Source organism: Hyaena hyaena, unplaced genomic scaffold (assembly GCF_003009895.1).
Source record: "Hyaena hyaena isolate Hyena2069 unplaced genomic scaffold, ASM300989v1 scaffold_28, whole genome shotgun sequence".
NCBI lineage: Eukaryota > Metazoa > Chordata > Mammalia > Carnivora > Hyaenidae > Hyaena > Hyaena hyaena.
In genome coordinates, this window is record NW_024080660.1 from 1,382,301 (window position 1) to 1,397,052 (window position 14,752).

Here is a 14,752-nt window from a genome sequence, read left to right on the forward strand (position 1 = left end):
GCAGAGGGCAAGTTGGCTGAAACTCAGACCCTTAAATCCCCTGTAGGGGTTCTGCTTCTCTCTCCCTTCTCAGCTGCGCCCTGAAGGCAGGAGGCCAGAGGGAGAGCAGCAGTTAGCATTACACTTCATGTGTGACAAACAGCGGAGTAAGTGACTGAGAGCTGGTGGTGAGAGTGATCGGCGGGGAGGGGGAGGAAGATGAAAATGAAGATGACAACTACGGTGTCCATGTTAAACGCTAACTACGTGAGAGGGTGGGGGTCGTAGACAGGTGCCAGGGATGGGACTGGGGAACGCGTGGGACACAGACCCCTGCAGCTCCCGCCACTCGTGGTCGGCTGCATCCTCCTCCATTGGCGGCTGCTCTCCATCCCTCATGACTCCCTGCTGCGCAACGGCTGTGGCCCTGTGACCGCTACAGAACGCAGTTGGCGCACCATGGCATTCCAGCGCACTGGGGGGCAGCCGCTGGGCTGTAGAGGGGACACCTTGAGGCCAGAAGTGCCAGCGGGTGGGCAGTTGTGAAATGGAAGTGTCAGTTGGAGGGAAGAATTTGCTCTGTCATGTGTGATTCTATCCTGAACACAAGGCTCTTTGGGCGGGGAGTGGCATCTTCAAAATGGAACCCCTTGGCCGCGGGCCAACCACACAGGAGGTGGGACTGCCAGAGAATTCTTTCAAGACATCCCCCACCACCACCACTGCCCTTCAATTCATGTCTCTCATCAAGGCTTTCATCCCAGCCCAGACCCAAGCCCCTTCTCTCTCCTGAGTGGCATTCCCCATCAGCCATAATGGAAGGGTGCAATTGCGAAGAAATCAGGGGGAGACAGTGGTAATGGTGGTTGGGAGAGGCTGGAAAGCATTTTTGTTCACCTGGCGCTATAACTCACTGGCTTCAGAGGCGGTGCAGATGGATTTATGAGGATCCTGTCAGCCTGGGTCAAAAGAGTTGAAGAACAGCCAACTAAGGGATTCCCCCCTGCAGATCTGGTCATCAGTAGGATTCCAGATTGGTTGAGGGTGGGAGGTAGAAGGCTGATGGGCCTTGCTAGAAAATCTCAGAGTTGGGGGAGGAGCCAAGAGTCCCAGAGAATATTCCTGGAAAACTAATATTCTAAAACCAAGAAGGGGCAGTCCGCTAAAGAGCTGAAGGAATCCTGAATGCCAGGAATTTGATTTCCTGGGCTTTGGCCAGGCTGTGTCTTATCCTCTGAGTGGCCATCAGGCCTGGGGACGCACTCAAAGGCCCAGCCACCAGCACTGGTTACAGGCTCAGCCCCCTGGTCTCCGTTACCTGGGAAAGGTATAACCGAGCAGCAACCTGCACTCTCCCTGTCTCTGGGCAGGGAATTGCAGGACACCAATCGGTGTCATTAGGTGGGGTCAGAGAAGCTCTCAGGGGCAGCACCTCTACCCGGCTCCCATGCCAGAGACTGACTGAGGCGCTGATGATGTGGGAGAGATGGGGAGAGATGGGGTAAGACCAGCCTGCACCTCTCATAAGCAATTCTGTCTTCTGTTCTCAGGAGATCAGCTGCCACCTTCAGTAACCAAAGAGGCACCCAAACTATGGCAGGTGAGAGAAGAGCTGACCTCCCCTCCCCTCCCCGGTCTTACCCCTCATCTGGGCTTCTCACTGGGTGGAGAGAAGGGAAGGACAGGGCTCAGAGATCTTTAGGAATTCACCTGTATCTTGGCTTTTTCTAGTCTCATATTTGGGTTTTAACTTGTTTTCCTGAATAAAGTCTCCCATCTGGAGCCCCTTCTCATCCTCCCTTCTCCAGATTTACCCCAATGACGCTCTCAGGGTCTTCCCTGGGTGCCCCCTGCCCACTTCCCAGGGGCTCCATTCACACTACTGGAGGACTGTCAGATTCCACTAGAAAATTCAAGGACCCTGCTCACAAGCAGGAGCTCTGGGAGGCAGTCCTGCCCAATGGTGGGATAGTGAGGGGGGGAGGGGTTCATGGTCCTTAGGTGCCTGGGTCAGTGCTCCATTGTGTTGAAGGGCCGCCCACGAAGAAGAGTAGGGAGGACTCATCCCCCTTTCCCCCACCTTCCCTAGGGAAGCCCTTCAAGAAATCCCCACTTCATGGGGTGAGGATCCAGCAGCTGGTGGAGGAGATCCCCGAAGGCTTCAGCACCCCAGACTTCCAGCAGAAGCCTGTTCCCATGGCGCTGCAGGAAGGTGAGAGCTGGGAGGGGGGCTGCTGAGAGTGTGTGCAGTGGAGGGGGCTTGTGCACCATCCTTCCCAGCCTGCCTCCCAGCCCCCAAGTCCAGTACCAGGCCACACTGTGTTTCCTTATACTTGTGGGGTACCTGCCTGTCTGGGTCCCCAGAAGGGCAAGGGACCTGAAGAGCAGGATGTGGAAAGAGAGCGAACACATACTATGGGATTTTGAAACAAGAAATACTTGGGAATAAGATTGGGGAATGCTAACTGGGGAGCAGAAGCGGTAGTGGTGTTTCTTAGCATCCTCCCCTCTCCCTGCCTCTGAGCAGCTACAGCAGGAGTTAAGGAGTTCCTGGGTGGCTCAGTTGGTTAAGCACCCGGCTCTTGACTTCAGCTCAGGTCGTGGTATGGTGGTGAGATCAAGCCCCATGTTGATCAAGCTGTGCTTGGCTCAGAGCCTGCTTGGGATTCTCTCTCTCCCTCTCTCCTGCCCCTCTCCTGTTTGCATGCTCTCTCTAAAATAAAATAATAAAATAAAATAAAGTAAAATAAAATAGTTAATTTGAGTCATGTGAGAAAAGTACCCAGGAAAATGATGGGAGCAAAGGCTTTAGGGGGAAGGGATAAGAATTGGTATTCTGTCCCCAACACAACTTCCTGCAATACCTTGAGTTGACAACATTCCGGTGTGAGGAAAAGAATGGCACTTTATTTTTCTAAATCTGACTTTAAGTCCCCACTCAACAAGGTCATGAGAAAGTGTCTTTCATCACTGGGAAGGGCCCTTGGATCTTCACTCCATACTGATCTCTACTGAAATGTTCCTGGCAGGAGCCCAAGGGATTACTTGAGGGCAGTCAGCTCCCAGGCTTCCAGGCCAAGCATGGAGCTCAGGTGCTTTTCTGAAGCTGGAACCCTGCATCTCAGGACCTTTTTGCCTCGAGAGTGGACATGGAACCCACAAAAGTCTCTTCCCCTTCCCAGGCTTGGGAGAGTCCTTCCAATTCCTTCCCTTACCCACTTGCAAAGAAATGCCCCCTTCCGCCCCAAGCCTGCCCGCCTCCCCTTCCACATGGACAGTCTGGCTGCATCTTTCCTCAAGGAGCCTACACTCTGTGATTCAGAAGCCAGGCAGGCACTGTCTGGAAACGGCTGCTCTCCACCTAGCGTCGTAAGAGCCTTTGAGTCAAGGGCACTAAGGCCTGACCCCCTTCTTGGGCTGGGCAGTTGAAATGCCTGGAGCAGTGAAAGTGAAAGTAACATAAATGAAAATCTCAATAAAGTATACTGTCACCCTTGCCCCTAACCTAATCTTTTGACCGCCTTTTCCTGCCCCAGGGAAAAATGCCATCTTTCGGGCCGTGGTCTGTGGGGAGCCCAGACCCAAGGTACACTGGCAGTGCACCAAAGGTAACCTCAGTAACTCCAGCAAGTACCAGATCTCCTCTGCCCCCGGCAGCAAGGAGCACGTGCTACAGGTATGATCCGAGTTCTCCCCCTGACCCAGGTCTACTCACTTCTTCCTGTCCCCTTGAAGGTCTCCCTGGTGGCCTCCAATCCCCAGAGGAGTAGGAGATGTTCCCAGTTGGGGTTGGGTCTGACAGCTCCATCCTGGGGTTCCAGGTTGCCTGAGCCAGATGTAGGTCTGGCAGGCTTATGGGCACCTCTGCTGACAACCTCCTGGCAGGTAGTGGAGGCTGGAGCTTAGGTATGCCAGCTCTGGAGGCTGACAGCCTGGGTTCCAATCCCAGGCCCACCACCTTGGCCTTGGAAAATTACTTGCTTCTCTGTACCTCTGTTTTCTGATTTCTCATCTGTAGCACTTACTTTACAGTGTTGCTATGAATACGATGGTTTATATAAAGTGTCTAGCCAGTTCTGGCCTCTGGGGACCACTCAATGCTGGCCAATATGAGTAATAATTACAGCTACCAGTCATGGAGTACCTACTATGTGCTGGGCCTTCCGCCAAACATGTGACATAGATTATGTAACTTAATCCTGACCATATACCACTTTGTGAGATGTTGTTATCCTCACCTTCTAAGAAACAAAGGTTCAAAGAGGCTAGGTAATTTACCCAAGGTCCCATAGCCTGTAATATACGACAGAGATGATATTCAGTCCCAGATAAAAAAAAAAAAAAAAAGTGAGCTTTTTCTGCTACACCACACTGTCTCTGATGGCAAAGAGTTGGTACATCTGCTCTTGGTCAAGATCCAGCTTTCTGTTTTGGGGTCTGACTTTCTTGATGAAGACTGTGACCTCTACGAGGAAAGGACTGTGTCTTCTCCATGTGTATTTACCTATAACCATGTCTAGTAAGTGGAGGAAGGGGAGGTGCTAGCCCAGTTCCCCTGGCCTTGGCCTCTCTGCAGATCAACAAGCTGACGGGTGAGGACACAGACGTGTACCGTTGCACAGCAGTGAACATGTATGGAGAAGCCACGTGCTCCACCAGGCTCCTGGTCATTGAAGGTGGGCTTGTCCCCCTCCCCCTCTTCCTGTCTCATCAGTGCTTGGGTGTTGGCCCTGCCTTTCCCCTCAGAGACCCCAGAGGCTGTGCAACTGGTGGGGTAAAAGGAGAGATGGACACCAAGGCTGCTGCCCTATCTGATGCCAGGGCCCTTGGGCTTTACACACTCACACGCTAACTTTGCCTATGGTTTAAAAGGCGCACCCTCAGCAGATACCCCATTGGAGAGGCTCTGAATGGTATTCTCTTAACCCTTGGAACGAGGGCCTGGGAGTTGGTTTCTGGTCCCGGACCTTCTGCTAACTCCTTCAGTGGGCTTCATTTTCATCTCTGGGCCTCAGTTTCTCCAGTGGACAAAGGATACTTCGTACAGGCCAATGTCAGAGGTGACAATCGGGTAATAGGAAGGCCAAATCCTTTCTCCAATAGGTGGGGGGTTTTTTTGTTTGTTTGCTTGCTTTGGCTTGTGCAGTGTCTCCAAATTTTAAATTAATTGCTGACATGTAATAACAGGGGAACTTACGTGTCTCTTGAGAAAGCAAATCTAGTCTTTCCATAGGTTACACTTTTGCCCACAAGTAACAGAAAACCCTACTACGAATAGCCCAAGAAATTAAGACACTTGAGTATGTCACATGATAAGAAGTCCTGAGATCGGAGCCCAAGGGCTTAAGCCACAGCTCAGGGCTGTCACAGGACAGCCTGACTCTTCCTGTCTCACAGCTCTGCTACCCGAAGAGGCTGGTTTATCTCCTCACAGGCATAAAACAGCTGCTGCAGACCCACACCAAGCCCATGTTCAGATGTACCTAGTACATCTGGCCCTTTCGTCGAGAAAGCCAAAGCATTCTCAGAAACTCCTTGGAGACTTCTGTTTAGATCTCATTGGCCAGAACCGTGTCACTCATACACCCACTCTTAGTTGCAAGGGAAGCCAGGAAGGCAAATATTTAGCTTTTCCGGCCTCCTTCCTACTAGTGGGAGTGGGGTGATGAGGCCGAGGACTGGGAAAGGCTGCAGGATCCGCCAAACGGCTGTGTCTGACGTTTTTGGCAATGTCGGCCTGTATCCCGAAACGGCAGCTCGCAGGTGCACGGAAGAGCCCCTCCAGACACAGTTCAGTGTGTAGTCAGTCACCCATGTACACCTCACTCATTTCTGCCACCTCCCTGCTCCAGCAGCCATGTTGGTGGGCCTTCCCTGCATGCGATGATAATCAGGTCAGCTCCACCTAAGTCATGCTAAGGCTCTGGGGTATCAAAGCTTATGGCAGACAGACCATCCGCCCTGTTCAGCCCCCTCGCTGAGCCGTTGCTGTGACTTGGAGGACAGTAGGGAGGGCAGGGCCCTGGCACTCAGCTGGTTCTCAGGAAGACCATCAATGTATCTTGCTTCTCTCCCCATCTGTTCACATTAACTCCCTCCTCTCCTCCTGATGGTCCAGTTGGCTTTCGGAAGAGTCGGAAGAGGCAAAAGGAGCCCCAGGAGGGTAGGTGGAAGCGTGGCCGGAAGTCTCTTTGGGTTTGGGGGAAGGGGCTTCTCCTTGCCTGGTGCTCCCTACTTGACCAAGCCCTTACCTTACGGGTCATAACCAGTCCCCAGGAGTGTGCTTTTCAAAAGCTCGGTGGTCAGCCATGGACCACAGGTCCTCAGACTGCCTCCCCACCCTACCCCCATTCTCCAGAAAAGCCCTGCATTCGCCCCTTGGCATCCCATGCTGGGCTTGGGGCCTCATTCTTGCTTCTTTTCTAGACCTCAGGAAGCAGCTGATGGAATACCGATACCTCCTGAAAAAGAGGTGGGTCTGGGCCTGTCCAGGGGCAGGGGTGAAGGCTCCCCGGCTACTTCCATGAGCAAGGCGGGCTCGGCTCTCCACTCCACCGGCTGGGAAGCTAGACTGCAGGTGGCCAATGGGAGGAGGGAGAGGGCTGAACTGAGAGGTACGCCACCTCTAAGCTCTATGTCCTTAATCATCTCTCCTGTCTGGTTCTGATTTACTCCTTTGTAACATGGGACGTTCTGCTAGAACAATGATGTTTTTAAGAAGTGTTAAAGTGACAGAATGATCTGCACATCCCCTCGCCCTGCCTGTCTTTCTCAGAAATCCACAACACAAGTTGTCAGGAGCCGTTGTTTCTCTTGCGAGAGAGTTTGCACTGTGGGGAGATGTCCTGACAGTGGTCGGTCCCAGAGCCCAGCCCCCTGTCCCTTTCTTCCAGTGCAGAGAGGGCAGCTCCCTGCAGCCCCTGGTGGGGGGGCAGGCCGCCAGGCCGAGGAGACCAGCTCCTGGGGCTCCCCCGGGGCTCCTCTGGCCTCTGACCTGCCCACCCTGCTCCCCAGGGCCCCGCCTCCCGCCAAGAAAAAGGTGGACCTGGCGCAGGTGTGGCAGCTGCTGATGACGGCCGACCGCAAGGACTACGAGCGGATCTGCCTGAAGTACGGCATCGTGGACTACCGGGGCATGCTGCGCAAGCTGCGGGAGATGCAGAAGGAGCACGCGGACAAGGTGGCCCAGGTACCCTCTCCTGGGCTGCGGCCCCCGACCTGGAGGCTTAGTGCGGGACCCGCTCTTCCGCCTGTCACCCATCCCTCCCCGCCCCGTCCCCACCTCCCCAAACGCCCAGTGCAGTGTCCCGGGCCAAGGACACAGGTCTCAAGTCGACTTGACTTGGCTTTGAAATTTGGCTCTGATACTAAAATCCGGGGCTTTGGGAAAGTTAGGGCCTCCGTGTCTTGAATGGGTGTTCCAGCCGTATCTGCCTCTAAGGATTAGTGAGAGGATGAACGAGAGAATGTACTTAAGATGCTCGCCCTGGTGCAGCAAGGGCTTCCTGTCAGCTGTCTGCATCCCCAGACCTTGGATATCGGTCTTATTTCTAAAGGCTTCCAGTGCAGGGAGTTTCACAGTTGCCATTAGTACTCTCATGCCAGCGTCTATAAACTGCAGGAAGTTCTGCCCTGGGTCTAGCCTAACCATAACATTAGTCTGATTTTGTCTTCTGGAAATGTAAAACAACTAGTTTCCATCTTCCTGAAAATAGTATTTTGTCACTTTGAAGGTGGTTCATCAAACGTCCTGGGACTCAGTTTTCTCTCCTCCAAGCTTTCTCTTTGACCTTAACACAGGGCTTTGCACACAGTAGGCGCTCAACTAATTTTTATTGGATAGAATAACAGATGAACAGAAAAGCCCTCCCAGGTTCTCAGGGCACCTGGACACCTGGGGTCCTTTCTCACTTTCCTTGCTGACCTGATGTCTCATCTTGGAAATTTTCTTCCCTCCTGGAAAATGGGCAAATGCATGCTTGAGTGGGGCACTGGGGGGCTGGAGTGTGTGGGTTTGGAGTGCCCTGATTAGAGAGCTCAGAGAGCTCCCTGGGTGGGTTTGTCTTCCCCAGTATGTTAACGCCATCTCCAACTTGAGACACATCAAGGTCAGCAAGGAGGGGATTGCCACGTTTGACCTGGAGCTGGATCTCAAGTATTCTGAGAGCAAGATTTACCTGTATAAGGTGAGGCTGGGGGAGCTATTGAAGGGGGAGGGATGCTACGGGTCCTGGCGGGAGGAACTAGGGGTCCCCGAGTTCCCCTCTGGGAGCAACTCAGGTCCTCAGATGGTGAGTCCTGCATCCCATGGACTTCCTGATTCAAGTGAGGTCAAACTTTGGTGCGGACATTTCACAGAGTCCTCTTACCTTAACTTTCTCCATGAGAATTGAGCAACCAGGGTCTCCAGCCAGGGCACAGGGGTAGAGGGTGGGGGGTTAAAAAAGGATTCTGAGAAAGTGTACCCCCATCCATCTGAGCTCTCTCTCCGGAGATTTGACACATCCTTGCATGGGTTCCAGTAGTAACTGCCTGTCAACGAAGTGGGGCCTGGGGCAGATGTGTGTGTGGGGGAGGGAGCAGAGCACAGCAACACTAGCTCTGTGGTCAGACTCATCCTCGCCCCACCACTTACTGGCTGTGTGACCCCAGGCAAGAGGCTTACCTTCCCTGTGCCTCAGGGTTCTCACGTGTAAAGTGAGGGTAACATAGGACCTATCTCATGGCACAACTAAATGATGAATGAGATCATATATGATTTGCCCCTCCTCTTAGCTCTGTTCACTCCTGGTGCTCTTCCCCTTGCAATTCTCTTCCCACCCTCCTCCCCTCTTCCCTGGGCTTGCCTCTGTTTCTCTGCTCCGGCCGGTCCTGCTACCTGACATCATGGTCTTCCCCGCAGCCGGGCTTCCCCTGGTCACCTTGTGTGACACTGCTGTGTCCTCCACCCCATCCTGCCTTCCTGAATCTGTACCTTCTTCTCTCTTGTCTTTTTTATCCTAGTTGTAACTCTTTCTAATATACATTATATTATCTGCTTCTGATATTTATTGTTCGTCTGGGTTCCTCATACAATTTTAGCTCCATGGGGACAGGAATCTTTGTTTTATTCACTGATGTGCCCCAAGTACCTAAAACAGTGCCTGGCACACAGTAGGCACAGTAGGCAACCGAAGATCATGATTAATCTATCTAGGCTTTAGCTAAAATGGGTGTGGGTTTTGTAGAGCCCTGAAGATATCTGATAGAACTCTCTTGCACCCCTCTGTGAATGAATGTGGGGGGGCCCTGGGGCTCCTGGTGTTGCCTCTCTACCTCCTGCTAACCCCCTAAGGCGACTTGGGTAGTTGCTCTACTCAATCTGAATTAAGATCTCCCACTCTCAGGTGCCTCTTGTGTAACACTTACAGATTATTTACTCCGCAGTGAGAGTCAGGGACACTCCTAGGACATTTATTCCCCTTCACCTCACATTCCTTGTTCTCAAGGCCTTTGAGCCCTGCTCTCCACTCCCCGCCCCCATCCCCCTCCCATCTGCTGTGTGGTTCCAGCAATATGTTTTCTGGTGGGAGAAAGCTGTCAGAGGGGGTTGGGGCAGGAGGTGCTGGGGACCCATTGAGGCCCCTGAACCCTTCTCTTCCGTTCTCTGCCTCAGGATGGTGAGATGATCCCCTACGGCTTCAACAACCAGGTCAAGCACTGTCTGCGGCATCTAGGGAACCGCTACCACTTCCGGATCAAGGACCTGCAACCCGAGGATGCTGGCATTTACCAGGTCAAGGTGGAGGATGTGGAAATCTTCTCCACGGAACTGGATGCTAGCGGTGGGTGGTCGTCCCTGCAGACATTTGAGTGGGGGAGATCTGTAAGGAGCGGGGATCAGGTCGGTGCCATGGCTGGAGGGGGGAGATAAATGTGATGCACCCCCTCCCCCTCCTTGCAAAACTGAAATGATCTCTGCTTTCCAAAAGTCTTGGTCTGAGGTTTATGTTCTCTCAGTGCTGAGTTCCAGCCACAGACACACGATGTCCATGCCATGTCCCTGCTCACAGACCTTCTGTAGCAACCAGTGATTTCCAGATTAGGTCCAAACTAATTCCACAGCCTCACTCCTTTTTAAGGCAGACCCTCACCTCCAAGACAGCACCCCCCCACACACAGCAAGAAGCTCCACCCAGGTTAGGCACACTTGTGCCCCGTACAGACCTCTTCCTTCCCTGCCTTTAGTGCCCACATCTCACCTGGGAACCGTCCCTTCCTCCCTCATCAAACCCTGTCCCATCCCCACAAGTAGCTGTGTATGAAGTCTCTCCCCTGCTGCCTCCCCTTTCCTATAAAAAGGATATAATAATACCCACTTTGGAGGTGGTCATAAAAATTCACATGATAACAAATATAAAGCACTGGCAGTCAGCATATTGGTTTCTTCATGTACCCATCTTACCCTGATATATCATTTCTGGCTTTAGGATTACAGAACTCGGGGTGCCTGGCTGGCTCAGTCGGTTAAGCATCCGACTTTGACTCGGGTCATGATCTCATGGTTTGTAGGTTCGAGCCCCATGTCGGGCTCTGTGCTGACAGCCAGCTCAGAGCCTGGAGACTGCTTTGGATTCTGTGTCTCCCTCTCTCTCTCTGCCCCTCCCCTGCTCACGCTGTCTCTCTCTCTCTCTCTCTCAAAAAAAAAAAAAAAAAGGATTACAGAACTCCAGAACCAAAAACAATCTTACTCTTCATAACCTAATGACAACCCCTCATTTAATATGGGGGGAACTGTTACTTGGGGTAAGGACGTGACCTGCCAAGGTGAAACAGGGGGTTTGTGGCTGAGCAGGTCTGAACCTGGGCTTCCAAACTCCCGGCCCTGTGTGTCAGGCCACCAAGCTGACACCACCCATTTCTCCTTCCCCGACAGCCATTCCCGCCAAAGTGGTGGTCCCGCTGGCTGAGGTCCACTGTGAAGAGCAGGGGGACGCTGTCTTCGAGTGTGTTCTCTCCAACCCCTGCCCCAATGCCACCTGGAGTTTCCGACACCGGCCACTCCAGCCCAGCAAAAAATATGAAGTGTCTGTGTCTCCCGATGGACTGACCTACTGTCTGATCATAAGGGGGGCCCGCTTCTCAGACATGGGCTTCTACTCACTGAGCACTGGGTTCCACAGCTCTGGTGCCTGGCTAGTGGTGGAAGGTGAGTGGTTCGCACCTCTGTCTTTCCCTTCATCTATCAAGGCAAGCCTCAGGGCTGAGGAGGGCAAGGAAAAGGCCAGGAGCAGGGCCTTCCTTTGGTCGGCCATTTGCTTTGGATGCTTCCTTCACTGTCAGAGACTGAGGAAGCCTCCTGAGATCTATTCCTGAGCCATTGTCATGCAGGCCCCTCACTGCCAGGTGAGTCTACCTTAGCTCCATCTGCTCCACAGGGCCTCTGGAATTGCTCTGGGGGGATGGGGGGTGGGCAGCTCCAAGATGGCCTGAGGGTCCTGGCTGGGGCTTGGCCCAGGTCCAGTATGGATGAAAAGCTCTGGATCAGGCCAAATAACACCCTTACATCCCCCTGGGGATTTGGGTTCAAGGTGATGTCAGGAAACTATAAATTGGGCATTAGTAAGGCAGATGGTGGGGCAAATAGATCTTTTAAAAAGCAGGCAACTCTCATGGCAATTTGATAAGCAGATGTGTTTTGGGTTATATGTTTTCTCTGAAAGTCTTCCTGAAGCACATAACAGGGCGGGGTGGTCTACGGGTGCAGGTCTGGGGGAACTGGTGATAAAATTTGTCTATCAGTGAGCTGGCACACCCTGGCTTCTTTCTGAGGCGGTCAGCTTTTGCTCTACTGGGGAACCTGAAGGTCAAATTTGAGGTCAGACAGGTACCTTGGTCTGATCTAACAGGTCTTTTCTTTTGTCTCTCTATGGGGACATTGACCTCTCACCAAAGCTGGGAAGGATAAAGGCCATATGACCACAAGTGCTGACCACCGGCTGCAAGCACAAGGAGCCCAGACCTCAGCAGAAGATTCCAGAAGCATCAGCAGTGAGGGAGGGAAACCCAGAGAACGGGGCCCCCTGGAGGGCTTCCTTAATGGGGCCAGGCTTGCATCTGAGCTAGAGCTCACAGCAGGCTCAGAGACAGGTGGCCTTGGTGGGCATGGCTATTCCTTGATGGAGTGTGATGGGGCAGCTGGCTCAGCCTGGGGCCCTGGGCAGGCAAGAAAGGGCTTTCTGGAAGCAGAGGGATACACAGTCATTCCCCCTGGGGGAAATCAGCTGCACAGAGAGGGAGGCTGGGACAGAAGACTTCCGGGGAGCCCCTATCCACAGGGAGAAGGCCTGGAATCAGGTCTGGGCCTCATGGAAGGTCAACAGCAAGATCAAGGCCGAGGCAGTGATGGGGACAGATATGGTAGAACAGCAGGAGGCTGGGAGGCTGAGTCCAGGCGCCCTCAGGTTGGAGGACTGGGGAGCGGCAGGGAAGGAAAGGAGTACAGAGAGGACCATCAGAGTCCCCTGGACAGGCAGAGCCAGGAACAGCTCTGCAGTGCTCATCTAGGACCTGGGAGAGGAAAGACAGCTCTGAGGGGATCCCAGTCTGGTCCTGTGGGCTCTTGGTCAGAAGGGGAGGCGATGGAGATTTTGCAGGGGGAAAGCCTGGATGGGGTGGAGGGAGGGGGTGATTATAGCAGGGAAAGGCAGAAAGTAGCAACAAGGGCAGTGTGGGGTAGTGGGACTGACCTGGGGGGAGCCAGAGACAGCTATGGGGCAGGTGGTCCTGGGGCCCAGGGGTACCCTGGAGAAAGAGCTTCTAGATCCAAGACAGGCATAGGCCCTGAGTCCTGGGGCTCTCAAGGAGGTAGGGATGTTGATGATGGGGAAGCAAGGGGCTACTGGGGGTCAGAGGAGTCTCTAGGGCAGATATCTATAGGAAAGAACTTCCAGGAACCATCAATATCTGATGGTAGCAGAAAATTTCTGGGACAAGAAGGGCCTGAGGACAAAGCTGAGGGTTCACTACAGGCAGGTGATCAAGGCCCAGGGAAGTCTTTGGGTGGGATAAAGGGCTACAAAACCAGCCCTGGAAGCCCAGGAGGTCCTGGGGGCTGGGAAAGGGACCTACAGGGGCTCAGGGGAAGGCAGGGCCAGGAGACAGCAGGGGACTTGGGTGAGACAGGGCATGGCTCCGGAAGCTTCCAGTATTCCCAAGGCTGGACAGCAGGTCAGTGGGGACCAGAAGGTAGTGGCAGAATAGAATCCGAGAGCCCAGGTCCTTGGGATGACACAGGGTCCAGTCTTAGCAAAACTGGGGCTCACCACGGGCCTGGAATGTTGGGGTCTAGTGAAGGGGAAGGTGGTGTGGGTGGTGCCCAGGGGGCTAGACTGATGGGATCTGGTCAGGGGGTGGACACCAGAAGCCACAGGCTAACTGGGTCTCCAAGCCTGGGTCCTCGGGGGTCTGGGAGGACACTAGGGGACGCTGATGGATTAAGAGGTCCAGGGGCGATAGGTTCAGAACCAGATTTCTGGAATGGGTCATGGGACTCCAGAGGACAAGGACCCAGAGGTGAGACTGGCCATGAGGATGGCTTAGGAGGTGTGGGGAGAATGGGTTCTAAGTATGGCGGTGGCGTAGGGTATGCTAAGGAAATAGGTCCTGAAAATGCGGCTGGTTATAGGGACGGCTCAGCGGCATCAGAAGAAATGGGATCTGGTTATGGCATGGGTTATAGAGTGGCCTCTGGGACACTGGGGGGAACAGAGTCTGAGGAAGGGGGTGGTTATAGGCACGGCTCAGGGCCACCTGGGGGAATGTGGTCTGGAAACAAAGATGGTTACGGCCCTGCCATAAGGGGGTCTGGGAGACTTGCTGGTCTCAAGAGTGGCTCAGGCAGCCCTGAAAGAGGGCCCATGGATGAAGCCAGGATACATGCAGAGGTCGGGGATGCATCCAGAGGCCAAGGGGATACTGGCCCTGGGAGAAGGCCTCATTCTCGTGGTGGCCTAGGGAGTCCTGGGACAGCAGCGTCTGTAGGTGGAGGAAGCCGTGGGACCTCTGCAACAGTGGAGACTGTTGGAGAGGGACATGTGGAAGCAGAACCAGGGGTCTCTGGAAGAACAAGGTCCTGGGGTCAGACTGGAGACTCTGGGGACTTCAGACCCTCAGGGTCTCCAGGGGCCTTTGGAGAAGGAGGCCATGACGGTGGCTCTAGGGAAGCAGGAGCCATGGAGCCAGGGTATCTGAAGGCAGGAGGTGCAGTGAATGATGGGGATGGGACCAGGGACCTTGGTGCTAGGGCCTCTGGAGCTGGAGCTGGCCATTGGGATGACACCAGGTTCCCTGAGGCACTAGCTCCTCATGCTGGGGTCAGTTCCGAGACCCAGGGGGCTTATGGCTCTGGCGGTGTGCCGGGTTATGGGGGTGGATCAGGAATTCGAGGGCCTCAGCAAATTGGAAGCAGAACAGCTTATGGAGAAAGGTCAAGGAGTCTTGGGTCTGGGGGGATAGGACCAGGGGGTGAGGCAGGTTATAAGGATGGTATTGAGCCTTCTGGGGGAATGGGGCTTGTAGGTGATGTAGGCTATAGGAAAGATTTGGGGGTTCCTGAGGGAATGGAGTCAGTGGGGAAGGCAGATCATAGGGATGGTTTGGGGGGTTCTGGGAGAATGGGGTCAGGGGGTGAGGCTGGTTATAAGGATGGTTTGGGGGGTTCTGGGAGAATGGGGTCAGGGGGTGAGGCAATTTATGGGGATGGCTTGGGGGATCCTGAGAGAATGAGGATGGG

At 53.9% G+C, this 14,752-nt stretch overlaps 1 protein-coding gene across 1 annotated transcript in view; it reads left to right on the plus strand.

Annotated features, from left to right (window-relative positions):
* The first annotated feature begins 438 nt into the window (after nt 1-438).
* The window catches only part of IGFN1 (immunoglobulin like and fibronectin type III domain containing 1), a 31,479-nt gene continuing 17,165 nt past the window's right edge, over nt 439-14,752 (plus strand). The window contains exons 1-11 of the mRNA XM_039227547.1: nt 439-511; nt 2,069-2,191; nt 3,516-3,655; nt 4,556-4,655; nt 6,098-6,142; nt 6,406-6,451; nt 6,994-7,168; nt 8,052-8,165; nt 9,635-9,803; nt 10,895-11,167; nt 11,914-11,965. Coding sequence (XP_039083478.1) covers nt 439-511; nt 2,069-2,191; nt 3,516-3,655; nt 4,556-4,655; nt 6,098-6,142; nt 6,406-6,451; nt 6,994-7,168; nt 8,052-8,165; nt 9,635-9,803; nt 10,895-11,167; nt 11,914-11,965 — 1,310 coding nt within the window. The remainder of the gene's footprint in view (nt 512-2,068; nt 2,192-3,515; nt 3,656-4,555; nt 4,656-6,097; nt 6,143-6,405; nt 6,452-6,993; nt 7,169-8,051; nt 8,166-9,634; nt 9,804-10,894; nt 11,168-11,913; nt 11,966-14,752) is intronic.